At 46.0% G+C, this 16,402-nt stretch overlaps 1 protein-coding gene across 4 annotated transcripts in view; it reads right to left on the bottom strand.

Moving 5' to 3' along the window:
- PRPF40A (pre-mRNA processing factor 40A) overlaps positions 1–16,402 on the bottom strand; it is an 879,874-nt gene that overhangs the window by 760,424 nt on the left and 103,048 nt on the right. For 2 of the 4 annotated variants that reach the window (XM_078681728.1, XM_078681731.1), the window contains exons 5-7: positions 14,666–14,693; positions 4,882–4,928; positions 98–178 (exon numbers count right to left, since the gene is read on the bottom strand). In XM_078681728.1, coding sequence (XP_078537854.1) covers positions 98–178; positions 4,882–4,928; positions 14,666–14,693 — 156 coding nt within the window. The remainder of the gene's footprint in view (positions 1–97; positions 179–4,881; positions 4,929–14,665; positions 14,694–16,402) is intronic. The other 2 variants (XM_078681729.1, XM_078681732.1) reach the window with 1 other exon arrangement.

The following is a 16,402-nucleotide window of genomic DNA, read 5'->3' as shown; positions in this document are numbered from 1 at the left end:
ATAAAATCAAAGTTAGTGTAATAAATACCCTGTCACAAAAAAAAAGTTTAACAAATAGTTAACATGGAAATTATGTTCAACATTAAAAAAGGTGTACTTGTTTAGGTTTCTGTTCTTCGCTTACAGAACTGTTGACAGCATTCATTGGCTGTGGAGCAGGAACTGCTGGATGCGGGGGCTAAAAGCAAAACAAAGCATCAGTGATTAAAAAATTCCTGCTGTGTTATCAATTCATCATATTTGCATTAGCTACAGCTTCAACTACTTGACAAAATCTAGACATTGTCAGTGCGCAACAACTACTGGTGAAAACTAAAGCGTAACATTTTCGGTCTATATTGATATATATATATATATATATATATATATATATATATATATATATATATATATATATATATATATATATATATGTGTATTCACTGAAAAGAAACATAGGTTTCAGGCACGTTATAGTTAGGGATTAGCATTTAAAAAACCTTAGAAATTCACTGAAAAAACCATAGGTTCCAGGGGCGTTCTAGTTAGCTGGACATATCACTCGTACAAAACCATTGAAATTCCCCCGTTATAGTTAGTTCAGCTAGCTAGGACTCGTGCGCCCGCAATGTACTGCTGATGCCGTCACATATTACATCACTATAACACCATGTGGCAGTTTTAAGTTGGGAGATTAAGTCCCCTTGAATCCAGAGGGTCCCTAGGGTCAAACTAGCCCACTAGGTACCTCCAGTAATCGCCAGAGCTGTGTTGCACCCTGGTGCATACTGGAGATACCTGTTGGGCAAGTTGGCCCTCAGGGACCCTCCGTATTGAAAGAGAATCAATTCCCCAACTTACAACTCGCCACGGGCGCGTTTGCACAATGGTAGAGGAAGGGGGCGGGGCCTGAGGTGACATGTCTGCAAACCCGTCCTGTGGCGCGTTTTAAGTTGGGCAATTAATTCCTCCTCAATCCTTAAGGTTCAGAGGTGTTCAGAGGCCACGCCACTTTTTACAACACTCTGCCCCCCACCCATGTCTTTTTTTGTAGCCCCGTGGGGAGGCGGTCCCCAGGGCTGGGGGGCTGCGAGCCCACCCCCACATAATTGTTAAAAACCCGGGGGTGGTGGTCCCCTGGGGCTGGTACCATAAAAAAATTGCACCCAGGACTTGGCCCACCCGGGGGCTAAATACTAACGAAGCCCGCGCTTCGTTTTTTTCGCGTTCGGATGCGCGGATCCTAAGCGCATCCCACGATTTTTAAAAAAAACAATTTGGCTTGTGGGACCCCCTGAGCAGGCGGTCCCCAGGACTGCAGGGGGGCTGTGAGCCCCCTGCATATATTGTCATAAAGCCCCGGGGGTGTCAGTACCCGGGGCTTGGGGCGGCCTTTGAGCCCCCCACCCATGTATTTTGAAGCCCATGGGGGTGGCGGTCCCCGGGGCTGGGATCTTCGGGCCCCATCACAATTCAAAGATTGCCCCCGGGATTCAAAGATTGCACCCGGGGGCTAATTATTAACGAAGTGTGGAAGCCCGCGCTTCGTTTTTTTTCTTTCGCGGCCGATGTGCGGATCCTATGTGCATCCCGCGATTTAAAAAAAGAATAATTTTTGGGGGTCCCCCCCTGAGCAGGCCTAGGGGGTCAGGGTGTTTCTACCCTGCCCCCTTTTCGTGTTTTTTCTGTTTTCTTGTGCCTCGGTTCTACCGAGAAAAACCAAAGGAAATGATGGTCGGAGCGTTGACAATACAAGCACTCACCCCCAGTAAACTGATCTGGGTTTAATCCATCACCATTCTTTAGCCCACTCTGCCACCCCAGTTCAGACATGGCCATATGCAAATCAGTCTGACCCTGTGCCTCATGGGAACAGTCCAGCCCGAACTGCCAAGCCATGCCTTCCCTGGAAACAAGCTACCGAGGACAGGTTTCTGGCATTTCAGCCTTCTTCAGCCCGGCTTGCTTTAATCCAGTGGCAAAGTGAGCAAGGGACTCACGTCTGAGCATACTCTGCCAACTTAGGGCGAACAAAGAAAAACCAAAGGAAATGTCTGAACTGGGGTGGCAGAGTGGGCTAAAGAATGGTGATGGATTCAACCCAGATCTTTTGACTGGGTGTGAGTGTTTGATTGGTTCGGATGTTCCGTCCATCACCACCCCCTTTTGTATCGGTTCTACCGAGGCACAAGAGGACTGCCAACACTTCCTGCTTTGTAGAGTTGACAGCCAATTAGCATGCAGGTCGGGAGGGTGCTCGGTTCCTGCGCAGCCATGGATATTGAAACGTTTTTCATTATAATTTTCTCAGCAACTACTGAACGGATTTACATCATTTAAAAAAAAAAAAAGGGTTCTTTCTGAACCAAGAACTACCTCTTTGCCAAATTTGGGGTAATTCCGTTCAGCAGTTCAGGCTGTAGCCGTGTCTAAAGTTTCCTATGGAAAATTGCATGGGGGAAAACACGTTTTGGGACACCACGGAACTTTCAAAATAGGAGAGTCAACAAACGCGTTTCGGCTGCATGCCTTCGTCAGTGAACACTGACGAAGGCTTGCAGCCGAAACGCGTTTGTTGACTCTGTAAAATAAAAACGGGAGAAAGCAATACCAACGTGCCTACGAGTGCTGTTTTCCGAAAGTGATCTTGAGGATCTTGAGGATTAAGAGCTACATGTGATTGCGGGGGTCCCGCCACCGCAGACTGCACCCACCCGCGAGTGACCCGTCGTTTTTGGCAGGACTGGGAGCTTGATAGATATATATATATACACACATAACTGGAAATCTTTTCTTGCGAAAATGAGCAGAGACCACACCGGGGAACATTAGGGAAGCTGCTTTTATTCTTGCAATGGCGAATGCATTTCGGCAATTCTGTCTGCCTTCCTCAGCGCCCAAGAGTCCAGGAAGCTTCCCACAGCACGAGCTCAGATCCTGCCGCCCTCTTGAAGGTCAAGGGCAAACTCCGCCCCCAAGGATATCTGCACACCTGTAGGCAGTTCACGCTGTATCAGTGGACTGCAATACCCAGAATGCGTCAGCTTCAGTCCAGGTAGGTATTGCACAGGGGTTCAGTTAGTATTTTGGGTTTGACAGGAAAGTTCGTGCACATAGAAAACCAGATTTACACACATATATACATATATATATATATATATGGAATGTATGAATATATATATATATATTACCTACTGGCGGTCGCCAGTAGGTAGTTATAGTTAGGATCGTTTTCCATAGGAAATCCGCAACATTCTATTGGGAATAACTTTGGTGCCGAATGAGGGATCTGCCTGTAATTTTCCTTAACTTTGCCTCGCTGCGCTCCGCTCCTTCCCTGAAAGTTTCGGGGGATCCGTCAAGCGGGGGCCGAGATAAAAGGGGGGTCCCAAAACGTGTTTTCCCTGTGTTAATTTCCATAGGACGGTTGGAATCACTTTTAGCCCGAACGGCTGAATGGATTTCCACCAAACTTGGCAAAATTGTAGGGACTGGCACCACGATGTGCCTTTGCTATGTCCCAAGATATATGCTCCAGTGGTTTTTACGAAAATTAACTTTGAAAAAATATATATTGGGCTACATTGGGCTATATATATGTTAGAGCCCAAATGTAGCCCAATGTAGCCCAAAGATGGCCACCAGAGACCAAAAAAAACAAATGTAGCCCAAATATCAGCCAGATGTAGCCCAACTATAGCCCAATGGCAGAATGTCCCAGAGTGTTCTAAAGAACAACTAGAGCGCTAACAGTCTTACTTATGACAAAAGTATGGCACACCTGAAGTCATCTTGATTAAATTAAAACATTTAATTTGCAAAGGAACAAAATGAGGGGGTTCATTTTGCCAGAGATTATGATTAGTGCTGAAGAAAGAAAAATTAGGGCACATTTTGAGTGACTTCTCAAATCCTCTTATATTTCATTAAAAAAATTCTGATATGCAGTCTCCCAAGATGGCCACCAGAGACAAAAGAGCCCAAATGTAGCCCAAATATCAGCCAGATGTAGCCCAACTATAGCCCAATGACAGAATGCCCCAGAGTGTTCTAAAGAACACCTAGAACGCTAACAGTCTTACTTATGACAAAAGTATGGCACACCTGATGTCATCTTGATTGGAATAAAGTGGTAACACTTAATACATTTAATTTGAAAAGGAACAAAATGAGGGGTTTCATTTTGCCATAGAAATTATATATTTATTCACTGAAAAAACCATAGGTTTCACACCAGTTATAGTTAGGAATTCGCATTTAAAAAAACTATTAAATTCACTGAAAAAACCATAGGTTTCACACCAGTTATAGTTAGGTGGAAATTTTACTCGCATGTCATTTGAGATGTCATCAGTGATGTCATGAGTGATGTCACTGACCATGTCATGAGTGATGTAATATGTGACGTCATCAGCAGTGCATTGCACGCGCAAGTTATAGTGAGTCCAACTAACTATAACGTGGGAATTTCAATGGTTTTATGAGAGTAAAATTTCCACCTAACTATAACTGGTGTGAAACCTATGGTTTTTTCAGTGAATATATATATATATATATATATATATATATATATATATATATATATATATATATATATATATATATATATAGATATATAGATGGGATAGATAGATATATAGATGGGATAGATAGAATATATATAGCCAGATAGAATATATATAGATAGAATATATATAGATAGAATATATATAGATAGAATATATATAGATAGAATATATCTCTATCTCTATCTCTATCTCTATCTCTATATCGCACTAGATCCCAAAGGAATACAATATTGATCAGATAAATAAATGTGGAAGCCTTAAACATCCAACTGAATTTTTTTCACCAACAAAAAGATACATATGAATATAGCAAACAATTCTGAACTTCACTTACCTGATTAGGGGGTAGATTGGAGGGATGGTTGGGAGGATGGTTAGGGCCTAAAACAAAAAAATGATACAATCATGACCAACAAGTATACTTGCAATTAAACAGTGCACGCCCTTGAGTAAGATTAACTTCCAAGAGCTTACTATAGTTTTTTTTAGGTCTCTGCTATACATGGCATGCTGTGTCTCTTCGAGTCATGTTGTTTACTGTCAGGGGCTACAGTCCACCCCAAGCTTGTAATTTGTTTCCTCCCACGTCGCTATAATGACCTGCGTTTCCATTTGTTTTGTCATGTATTCGTCATGCCTCTCCTTGTGTTTGGCCAACACCTAGAGCAAGTACTTGTGTCCATCCACTGCTCCTGTTTTTGGAGCGACTTTTTAGGTCTCACCTAGGCAGCACTTGTGCTGTCTCTTCGAGACACTCTGTAGTCAGGATATGGGCATGAAGCTCCGCCCACTTTCCACCCATCTTTTTAATTGGCTCCGGTCACTGTCCCTCCCAAGTACCACCTTTTCTTTTTTTGTAACCTTCCATGATGACATGCGTTGTTCCATGTGGTGTTACTGGGTACGTTTTATTAGAACCTTCAAGCACTATTTTCTCACATGGTTTTCTCCTGCAAAGTAATTTTTTTTTTTATGTCCCCAGAATGGCACGTCTTGACTAACAATGGCAGCTGCAACTTTCTTTTGTTATTTGCGGCACAGAATGGGGCTGCATGCTTTTTTGTCCCTGTTTATTTACTTTTGTTAAAATGGCAGCACCTGCGATTTAGCTATAAACATCTTCAGTGGATTGCTTCAAAAGTAAAGAAATAGAAAATGAGTCAATTATTTTCCTTTACCTCGAACACTCCCGCCACCCCTAATTGTGTTTAAACAGTGCATACATGCTTTCTACTTTGGTTATGTTCCTATTACAGTAACAGGCAAATTACTATTTGGCTAGCCCCAATCCTCAATAACCTTCTTCTCAATCGCTGTTAATCGCTGCTTTAAAGTATAAAGTCTGATACGAAAAATGTACACTTCGCTGTAGTTTCTTGGTTGTTCTTGGTGTAGGGCTATAACAGTCAATGGGTTTGAGCCTCAGTGATGGAGTTTCGTTTATAACTATAACTCCAACTAACAAGCAGGGCTCTAGGATCCAACTTTAGCCCAAAAATGTTTCTTAGAGTGCAGAAGACCAGTTCTTAAATGTTTTGGTGTCTAGTTAATGACCTCCCATGAATAGAAATAGTCCCTATCCACAAGAAACGCAGCCCAAGAGGAGGCCAGTTATGGACTCAAATGGTCCAAAAATCAAGGGGGGTGTATTTGGTGCTGGAATTAGATTAGTGCAGCCATATGTAGGGGTATCAAACTGCAGGTGGAAATACAGCATTTAGATTAGAGGGGCGATCAGCAGACAGAGGGCAGAAAGACATCCAGACAACCAGTTAAGAATGCGCTACAAGGAGGAGGAGCTTGGCGGGCATCCGTGATGGCCGCGTGAGCACAGCGCTCCCCGGACCCCCGCCACTCCCGGCATGATATCCTGAACATATCCTGACTTTTTACGAGGATGTGTGTAGAGGACGCTGAGCTGATTGCCCTGGACCTTTTAGAATTTGATTTGGACCCGGGGTGCCGGAGTTACGGTGATTCGAACTTTCGGGCTCCACCCTTCGAGGTGCGCCCGGGACTGGGTGAGGCTCTGTGGCCGTCTTGGAGTTGAACAACAACGGCAGGGGGATTCGACTTGTGGGTCCCCCTCTTAAGTTTCGGTTTCGTTTCTGCCTCAGACTGAGACATCTGGCAGGGGAGCCTGGCCTGGGCTGGATTCGGGGCACAAGACGACGGTCTGGCCTTTGGCTGGTAGATTCTCCTATCTGCTGGCCCTATCCTAGTGGTGCCCTAGTAGCGGCTCTTTGATCCCGAAGCCTTACTTTCCTGTGGCCATTCCATCGAGCCTGGTGAATCTCCTGGTGACGCAGTTCTAGCATGGCAGGCAGAGGGGACCGAGAGACTCGGAAGACCAAGACGCCCCTGCGTGGGGGCCCGGTCCAGTCTAACGTTATGGACCGCTACACCCATTCGAAGGGGTCCCCCGGAGCCGCCCTGCCCGGATCAAGTAATTCTGACCACATTGTGGACGCGTCAACTGAGCCGTCCTTGCAGGACATCATGGGCACCATTTCTGCCATGAAGGAGATGATAGGCCAACAATATGAAACTTTGGCCCACAAAATCGACACCGTGGCCATTGATGTGAACTTGATTCGTGCCGATCTGTCGAAAACCAATGAGAAGGTGAAGTCATTGGATCTCAAGTCATCCAGCCTCACGGCAGACGTCTCAGAGATACAGACGGAGATTGGCAACCTCCGCAGGGTGAACGATGTCATGACCCGGCGCTTGGAGGACTTTGAGAACAGGGCACGTCGCTGTAATGTGCGCGTGGTCGGAGTTCCGGAAAATCCAGAACCTCACTCTGTTGATCTCCTTGTTGAGGACTTGATCCAGAACTACCTCTCTCCGTCTGGTCTGAGTAAATTTTTCGCAGTGGAGCGTGCCCATCGTGTTCCGGGGGGCCAGGGTAAGCCGGGTGCCCCGCCGAGGCCTATTGTTGCGAAACTCTTCCATTATAGGGATCGGGACGCTATCCTGCAAGCATCACGTGTGAAGGGCCCGGTGGCTTTTGAGAACGCCACGGTGAACTTTTATCCGGACTTTTCTCAACAGGTCCAGAAACAGCGTATGGGCTTCCGTGGTGTCAAGAAACGTCTCCGGGACATGGGGCTACGCTACGCTATGCTTTTTCCGACCAGGCTGCGCGTCGAGTACAATGACCGAACCTTCTTCTTTGATCGGCCGATTCTGTGAATGACTGGCTGGACTCTCTGCCTGACCGACCTCCTCCGACTGAGTCCGACGCCCACCCGGGTGGTGCTGAGGGTGGTGTGGAGAGCTGAACAATTTGTCTACGCCTGGGCCCTCGTATAGAGTAAACTTTTCAGGGATTCTATGCCTCAGTACCTCTACTGTTTCTGTGTTCTCCTCATTATTTGCCTTGCTCGGGGTGGCGGGTGGGCCAGAGCCTTTCCTCCTCCGGGGTCTTTTTGTAGACTAGGGGTTCTTGGGCGACAGGCACACTGCATGTTGGGGTGGCTTTTTAGCATTTTGCAGGGGTGCAGGGTGGGGGGTGTTATCTTGATTGTTGGGGGGTGGGTGGTTGGGACGTTCGATGTGTGTTATGTTTTCAAGGCGATTCTATTTTGTTTCTGATGTTTTCTATGTCATGCTCATTGCAGAGGGGTTTCGGCGTTGCTGTGTGGGATGGGGGGTAGCGGGTTGAGATTTGTTTCGTGGAATGTTAATGGTCTGGGAGATCGCATTAAGCGGAGTGTGGTGTTAAAATGTCTACGCCGTTTATCTCCAGATATTGTTTTTCTACAGGAGACTCATTTGGTGGGCAATACTTGTTGTGCGATGAATAGGTGGGGATATCGCCTTGTCGCACATTCGGGGTTTACCACGGGTTCCAGGGGGGTGGGTATCCTTGTTCGGGCCTCCCTCCCCCTGGCTATTGATGACGTGATCCTTGATGATCGGGGGCGTTATGCTGTCCTGGTGGGTCGTTATGAGGGTCGTACCCTCTCCTTGTTTACTGTTTATGTGCCCCCCGGCCTACAGACTTCTACCTTTTCCGATTTGGGCCGTGTGTTGTTGGACCTCCCTGATAGTACTCTCTTTATTGCAGGTGACTTTAATTCTGTGATCTCCGGTCAACACGATCGTTACCCCCCTAGGGATACTCCTTCGGCCCATCAGTGGCTGGGTGGGTTTTTGGACACGTTTGGCTTGGTGGATTGCTGGAGGCTTCTGCATCCTACCCAGCTTCAATACACTTTCCATTCGGGGGCCCATGGGAGTCTGTCTAGACTGGATTATTTCCCGATACCCGCGGCGCAAACGCCTGCGGTGCGTGAAATTAGGCACCTCCCCCGGGGCATCTCCGATCATTCTCCGCTCTGGCTTTGTTTTGAGATTGGGGTGGAGGCGGCGGGCCGAATGGCTCCTATTAACCCTTGGTACCTTACCTCCCCTGAGACCCGCAACCTTTTGACTAAGTCTTTGGATGCCTATTTTTTAGACAACGAGGGGTCCGTTTCCTCTGCTGTATCCCTGTGGGAGGCCTTTAAGACAGTGATTCGTGGGCAGGCCCTTTCCCTTATTGCTGAATCCAAGAAGGCTAGGAATCGGGAGGTGGTGGAACTTGAGAGAGAGATTGCAGAAAGGGAGGCCGACTTAGAGTCAGATGTCACCTCGGATAAACTCCACGCCCTGGGTCTGAAACAATTTGCTTATAAGTCCTTGGTCACGGATGCGGCTCAATTGATGTTCCGCGAACAACAGGGTCGTCTGTATGATGTGGGGGATAAAGCAGGTAAATTGTTGGCGTGGTTGGATAAGAAAGAAAGGGCGAATCGTGTGGTGCCTGTGATTCAGTCGTCGAATGGTGTGGCAGTGACGGACCCGGTTGGAATCGTTGAATGTTTTGCAGAGTATTTTCGTGTGGTTTATACCCCTGTGTCTGGACGGGATGTGGCTGACTCTCGCCTTTTGTTGTGCGATATAGCTTTGCCCAGTGTTTCCGATCTTGACCGTGTCTCGTTGGAGTCCCCTTTTACTACGGATGAGATAGCGACTGCCATTCGCTCGCTCCGTTCGGGCAAGGCCTTAGGCCCGAACGGGTTACCGATTGAGCTGTACAAGCTACGCCCTGACAGGATAGCGCCCTATCTTCGTGCTATGTTTTTGGAGTCCCGGGAACGGGGTATTCTCCCATATGACCAGCGTCTGGCTACAATAGTCGTAATTCCCAAGGACGGGAAACCGCGGGACCTTTGTTCGTCTTATAGGCCCATTTCCCTGTTAAATGTTGAGCCTAAGGTCCTGGCTAAGCTCCTGGCGACCTGCCTACTGACGGTTATTAGTGGCTTGGTTCATCCGGATCAGTCCGGATTTATCCCACATCGTAACACGGCTCTCAATCTACGTCGTCTCCACGGTGCTGTTGCGAGGGCGGGGCTTCTGACGGAACCGGCCATCTTGGCCTCGTTAGACGCCTCGATGGCCTTTGACACTGTAGAGTGGCCCTATCTTTGGGCGGCTCTCGAAAAATTTGGTTTTGGACCAGAGTTTATTGGTTGGGTGAAGTTGTTGTACGTTGAACCCTTGGCGCAAGTAGTGGTGAACGGTAAAGTTTCTGTCCCCTTCTGCCTTGGTAGGGGGACCCGTCAGGGTTGCCCCTTGTCTCCATTGCTTTTCGCGCTCGCCTTGGAACCGTTGGCTGCGTGGCTTCGATGGGAGCCTTCGCTCCAAGGGATTCGTTGGTCACCGGACTTTGAGGACCATGTCTCTCTTTACGCGGACGACATTCTTCTATATCTTACCTCTCCGCGTAAATCTTTAAATGTCTTATTTGATGTTCTTACTTCGTTCGGTGCTAACTCGGGCCTTGTTATTAATTGGGCTAAGTCCTGTGTGTATGTTCTTTCGGGTATTTTGCCCCCTTTGCCGGACAGATTTCCTACCTAGGTGGTCCAGTCTGGCTTCAAGTATCTGGGGATTTTTATTACCCTGGACCCCTCACTCCGGTTTGAGCGTAATCTCCTCCCCCCGCTTCTTAGACTGCGACTGGATGTGGCCCGTTGGCGTAAGCTGCCCCTATCTCCTTTGGGTAGGGCAGCTCTTTTAAAAATGATGTCCTTGCCGCGGTTCCTCTACGCACTTCAAAATTCTTATGACGACATTCCCGCTACCTATTTCCGAGAGATCGAGAGTCTGCAAAGACAACTGATTTGGGACGGGCGTCCTCGTATAGCCCTTGCGAAACTTACCATCCCTTGGTACGACGGGGGCATGGCGCTCCCCGATATCAAGAGATATTACTGGGCTGCCCAGCTATCTGCCATTAACCACGTGAGGTATTCGCCGGGTCGCGATCCGGCCTTTGAGATGGATAGGTTCCAGCTGCCGGGAGGGGACTTTAATAGAGCGCTTTATTCTAGATCGGCCGGGCGCCATCTTACGGGCCCGTCCAGGACCGCAGTCAACGTGTGGCGCGCCGCGAATGTGAGTTTGGGATGGGAGAATCGATTGACGCTGGCGACTCCGCTTTATGCTTCTGAACGGTTGGGGTGTCTCTGGTCTACTAAGGGCTTTGAACGCTGGGATATGATTGGGATTTGTAAAGTGGGTGATGTTTGTGTGAATGGTAGCGTGAAGTCGTTCCAGGCCCTTAAGGCAGAATACGACTTGAGTGATAGAGAGTTTTTCCGGTATCTGCAGGTCCGACATGCCCTGTCCTCAGTTCTGACTCCTGATGTGGCCCTGCCCGAGTCCTCCCCCCTTGAAGATCGTATACTAGATGGATATCTGCCCGACAGCACTATCTCCCTTATTTACAAGAAATTGATTCATACTCGCGCAGATTTGTTGGTCCGGCTCAGAGAGATGTGGGTCGGTGACGGATTGGAATTAGATGACGAGGATTGGCAGTCGGCACTCTCCTCTCCGAAGGAAGTCGCCATTCCCGCCCGTCTTCGTTTGGTGCAACTTAAGATCCTCCACCGGGTGTATGTGACTGGTCCGCGTCTGGTTGTGATGGGTTTTTCCCCGGATGGCTTATGTAAGCGTGGGTGTGGGATGAGCGCTACCTTTATCCATATACTTTGGGAGTGCCCTGTGGTGGCAGCCTACTGGGTGGATGTACTTGCGATAATGACTGTTGTGACTGGTGTTGCCCTGCGGCCTGAGGCCCGACGATGCCTGCTGAACGTGTGGGAGCCCTCCGATTATTCGGTGGCCCAGACTAGATGGGCAACCTTGGGTTACATGGTCGCGAAGCGTGACATTGCGCAACTTTGGGGCGCTTCCCGACCTCCAGACGTTTCGGTGTGGGAGGATAACATGGACTGGTCCATGTTCCGAGAGAAGACCGTCTATGTGGCTAGGGGCAGACCCAGGGCGTGGACGAAAATTTGGGGTCAATGGAATGCTTATCGTGGAGAAATTTGTACCCCTCCCTTGGTTGACACCTCCGATATTCCCTTGTCTCCCTAGGCTGACGTTCCCGAAATTTCTTATTCTGTTTTAGGATTTTCCTGTCCTCCCTGCTTCCCCCCTCCCCCCGGCCTTGCCGAATCTCATGGATTCATTTTTGTTTTCCTGATTAGTGGCCCTCCCCTCTGACATCCGGGCTGACTTGATTGCTGCATTCGCCTTGTTTGGTGTTCGTTATTTGAATGTTTAACATAGAAAATTGTTATGACCTGTCCTACGTCTGGAGCAATTTTACTCTATGATTTGTCCTGGCAACGGAAATGATTGTTTACCTCATGTGTCGTGCTTTGCGACTTAGCGGCCAGCCCGTGTGGTTGTAGGCCCATCTTTGTACTTTTTATTTGATTGCTCAATAAAAGTTTTTAACCAAAAAAAAAAAAAAAAAAATGCGCTACAATTTAGGGGCAAGACCCACTCCAAAAATGTAAGTACAACAGAGCACATTCAAATAGTTTCAATATCAGGTAGACAGGCTACAACCAATGAAAGACCCTACAACTTGGCCTGGTGTGTTTAACCTAATCTGCTACATATGTGCAGATAACACCAGCAGTAGTCTAGATAGAATATAATCAGTTTACTCACCAAGAAATACTTCAACAAAACCCTTGTGTCAGACCAGCTCATATGGAGCAACTTCAAGTATTACCATCCAACCTAGTGCATGCCCCAACTGGCACAAATTGACAAAAATATGAATGTAAACACAACGCAAGGAAAAATGTTGTATAGCCATACTGACAAAGATCAACTGTACAGTCTGGAAAATAAAACGCAGACACTGGTTTAGTATATCAATAACATCTGAGAGAATAGCACTAGCCTACAGATATTCACCATGAGACAGAGCCACAAACTGAGGAGAAAGACCCACGACAATGCAATGGTGACAAAGAGGCACAAACAGCAAGATGTATTGATACAGGGAAAAGTTACCAACACTAGATCCAACATCTACTGTGACATGATACACCAAAGCTCTCAATGGAAAGCAAAAACCAGCAGATGTATCGCCTACCGAGCTAAACGGTGCCAAAAGTTGAAGACATTATTTAGGATCCCCTCCACATAAATCTTGAATTCCCCACTTCCTCCTTTTAACTTCACGCTCACTCTGAGGAAGCTGCTAGACCCAACGGCCCCCAACACAACGTTGCAGGGTTCTCCATGCCTTAAAAAGCTTATCACTCTGCCAACCAAAACGGGCAACACCTGAATGAAAAATGCTCCGCTATATCAAAATTACAACTTTGGAGCATGCATTTCGGCGACTTTAAGCCACTGTGCTGATTGAGGTCGTAAACTCCAACAGAACTTTTCAGACAGGGACTCTAGAGAAAATAAGACAGTGCTGTTTTAAACACAGTTCACAGGATCTGGGCATACAGCAGCTATTGTGTTGTACAGGAACCCCCTAACACACTGGGTATTGCTAGTCTATGGATAGAAGGATGGGGCGGTATAGGGTACTTTCTCAAAACACTGTTAGACTTTATTATATCAGAAAGGAATGTCTGTGGATTAGTGTTGTGTAGTTCCAACTAATCTGTAGGACCTGAATGTGTGTTTACCTAGACTGATTCCAGGCACATGACAACCCTAACCCCTCTGGGATTGTGGAAACTGATCCGAACCTATCACTCAGTCACTGATGATTATGTGTGATCAGGGAAATATACAGAATACACAGTGGAACATTTTCAATATACTTATTGAACCAAAGTCATTTTTGTATCAAATACTTGAGCTGCGATAAACAGTAGACAGAAGCAGATAAAAGTGAATTCAAGCACCAGAAGTGTAAATAGCAGGTACAGTTCTACCATGGTGCTAAAACAGTGTGTGGAGGCACATAAACAAAGCAGTAAACGGGCATACTACTATTAGGCAAACCCTCCTCTAAGAGCACCTAGAGTCTGTGTAGGTGTAGAGCCAAGAATCTCCCCAAGGGACGATCCACCTCATTACGTGGCAGGAGAGGACCTCATCCGAATGACCCCATCTTGGTCACGACCTAGACACCCCTCAAGAGATGTCAGGCCGCTGTGTGGTGAAGTCTCAGCATGCAAGGACTCTATGTGTCAGCTAAAGTGCCTTCTCTGCTAATCTATTGGGATGCTCATTATTTATCATAGAAAGCAGCCCTGCGTTGTAAGGTGTGTATTAGTGGTTATGGATATGTAGATAGCTCTGTCGCCCCGTGAATGAAGATAGAATGAGTTTGTAGATAGTGGGTTAAAGAGGCCCTGTACATGATGTTCGAGGTACCGTGATAATATTGCGAGATACTAGATGTGTCAACAAAGTAATTTCAGAGAAACTTATCAACATCGTCTTGTATGCAAATATGTGCAAAAGTTCTCCATAGAAATGTTACTGTAAAAAAGTGGACAACGTAAGAAACTAGCAGCTTCACTACATGGGCCTAAACCGAAAAAAATAACATAAGACAAATTATGCGTCAAGTCTTGTTATTAGACTTCAAATAGGAAAGAAGAGATAAGTAGGCTGAAGTATCCATGCTCAAAACTGAAGCCTACTACAAGCTCATAGTATTTAAGGGATCAACAGGCAAGAACATAATGGGCACAATCACATTTCTATTATTGACATTGCTGCTTCTCTACTAAGAAAGGTTTGTCATGAAAAACAAACACATTCATATGCACACATACCTAATTGAGCATCCATGTTACCTCCTTGCTGTAAAGAGAAATATTTTTTTTTTTAAAAACATCAAGAAACATCGATTGATTACAACAAACTTCTCATGTATATTAGATGCCTTAATAGAGTGAAAAGAGGAACTAACTGCAGAAGTTATCAAACTCTAAGTCATGAAGAGTGCACCAATGATTAATGGGATTTACTGGTGAAGCACACAAGAGTATCAATACTGAAAAACACAGTTCTGGTGAATTTATTTAAAATGGTGGAACATAGGTACCTAATCAGGCACTGGTGGTTAGGAAAAAAAGACGAACTGAATGGGCAACCATAAAACTGACAAAGAAAACCTACAAGTTGCCAGTTTAATGCTGTGGCAAAGATTGCAAATATTTCACTGCTATGCAAAGAGAGCTCCATTACAAACATACACAGGAAGAAAAAGTGAGAAATGGGACAGCAAAACCAAACATAATTCAGGCCCGTATGTTTTAGAGGGCCTGTATTAAAAAAAATAAAGCACCTTTCATGAATCTAGTGTCTTGAGTATGGGTAGTTCAAATGGCTGTAAAATTAGTGACCATGGATTTGTTGCAATTTTAAAATACCCTAGATTTAGCAAAGCATGCAATTTAACCAACGTTACTCCTTTCTTAGATGGATGCATGTTAGCCTGCTGATGAATTTGCTCCTTACTCAAAGGAAAATGAGGCGACACACATTGTAAAAAAATATCCAATGGCTAACCCACTGCCCCATGTTCTTTTGTTTTATGTGAGGCTAACAAAAGTATAGTACTTTCTAGGCCAGAACTAAAAAGGCTCCCTTAACAGTAGAGGATTGCGTGCGAACGGATGCTTTGTGTAATGGGAAATGTGAAGGCATAGCCAGACGGGGGAAAATAGAACAGATGCATTATTAACATAGTGCAAACCTTCTCCTATCTATTCCTCAGCAATTTGAACTTTTGCGCAGTTCTCCAAGGACTCTTGACGGGAGGAAAGCCAATCATCCCATCGGGTGAAGTCCTTCCCTGGATGGGTACAGTTTTAGCAGGAAGTAAAGGTAAGGATAATGTTACTTACCCAGTAAGCATCTGTTCTTGGCTTGTAGAGCTGTTGATTCACATGATTTGCATACTCCTGCCATCTAGTGTTGGGTCCAGATGTTTGCAAGTTATTTTTCTTAAAAGAAGTCTTCCCTAGTCACGAGGTAAGGAGACTCCTCTTTTCAGTGATGGTGCGCATGGTCATCAACTCCACTGTTCGATTGTTTTCCCGCTAGAGGGTGAGAATGGAGTAAGGGTAGTATAGAGATGTCCATGCATATGAACGAATAATTAGGAACTGCAGCAACTACAGGTACCTGGGGAGGCGGGTGAGCGCATGTGAATCTACAGCTCTACATGCCAAGAACAGATGCTTGGGTAAGTTAAATTATCCGTTCGAGTCATTTGTTCTGTAGATACACATGCTTTACATAGACTACAAAGCAGTATACTCCCAAAGCTATGTCTAACAAGAAGAAGTTGAAGTTGTTTCAAATAGTGTTTTTAATGCTGCTTGGCCTACATTAGCTTGTTGACATGCTAACACATCTACACAATAGTGTTTGATAAATGCGTGTCATGAAGACCATGTAGCTGCTTTACATATGTCAGCTAGAGGAATGTTACCTAAAAATGCCACAGAAGCCCCTATTTTGCGAGTGGAATGTCCTTTTAGCCTTAGCTTCATGTTTATATG

The sequence above is a fragment of the Lissotriton helveticus genome, chromosome 3_1, assembly GCF_964261635.1.
Source record: "Lissotriton helveticus chromosome 3_1, aLisHel1.1, whole genome shotgun sequence".
Taxonomy (NCBI): domain Eukaryota; kingdom Metazoa; phylum Chordata; class Amphibia; order Caudata; family Salamandridae; genus Lissotriton; species Lissotriton helveticus.
The sequence above is the reverse complement of the archived record's forward strand: the minus strand, read 5'-3'. Positions and strand labels throughout refer to the sequence as shown.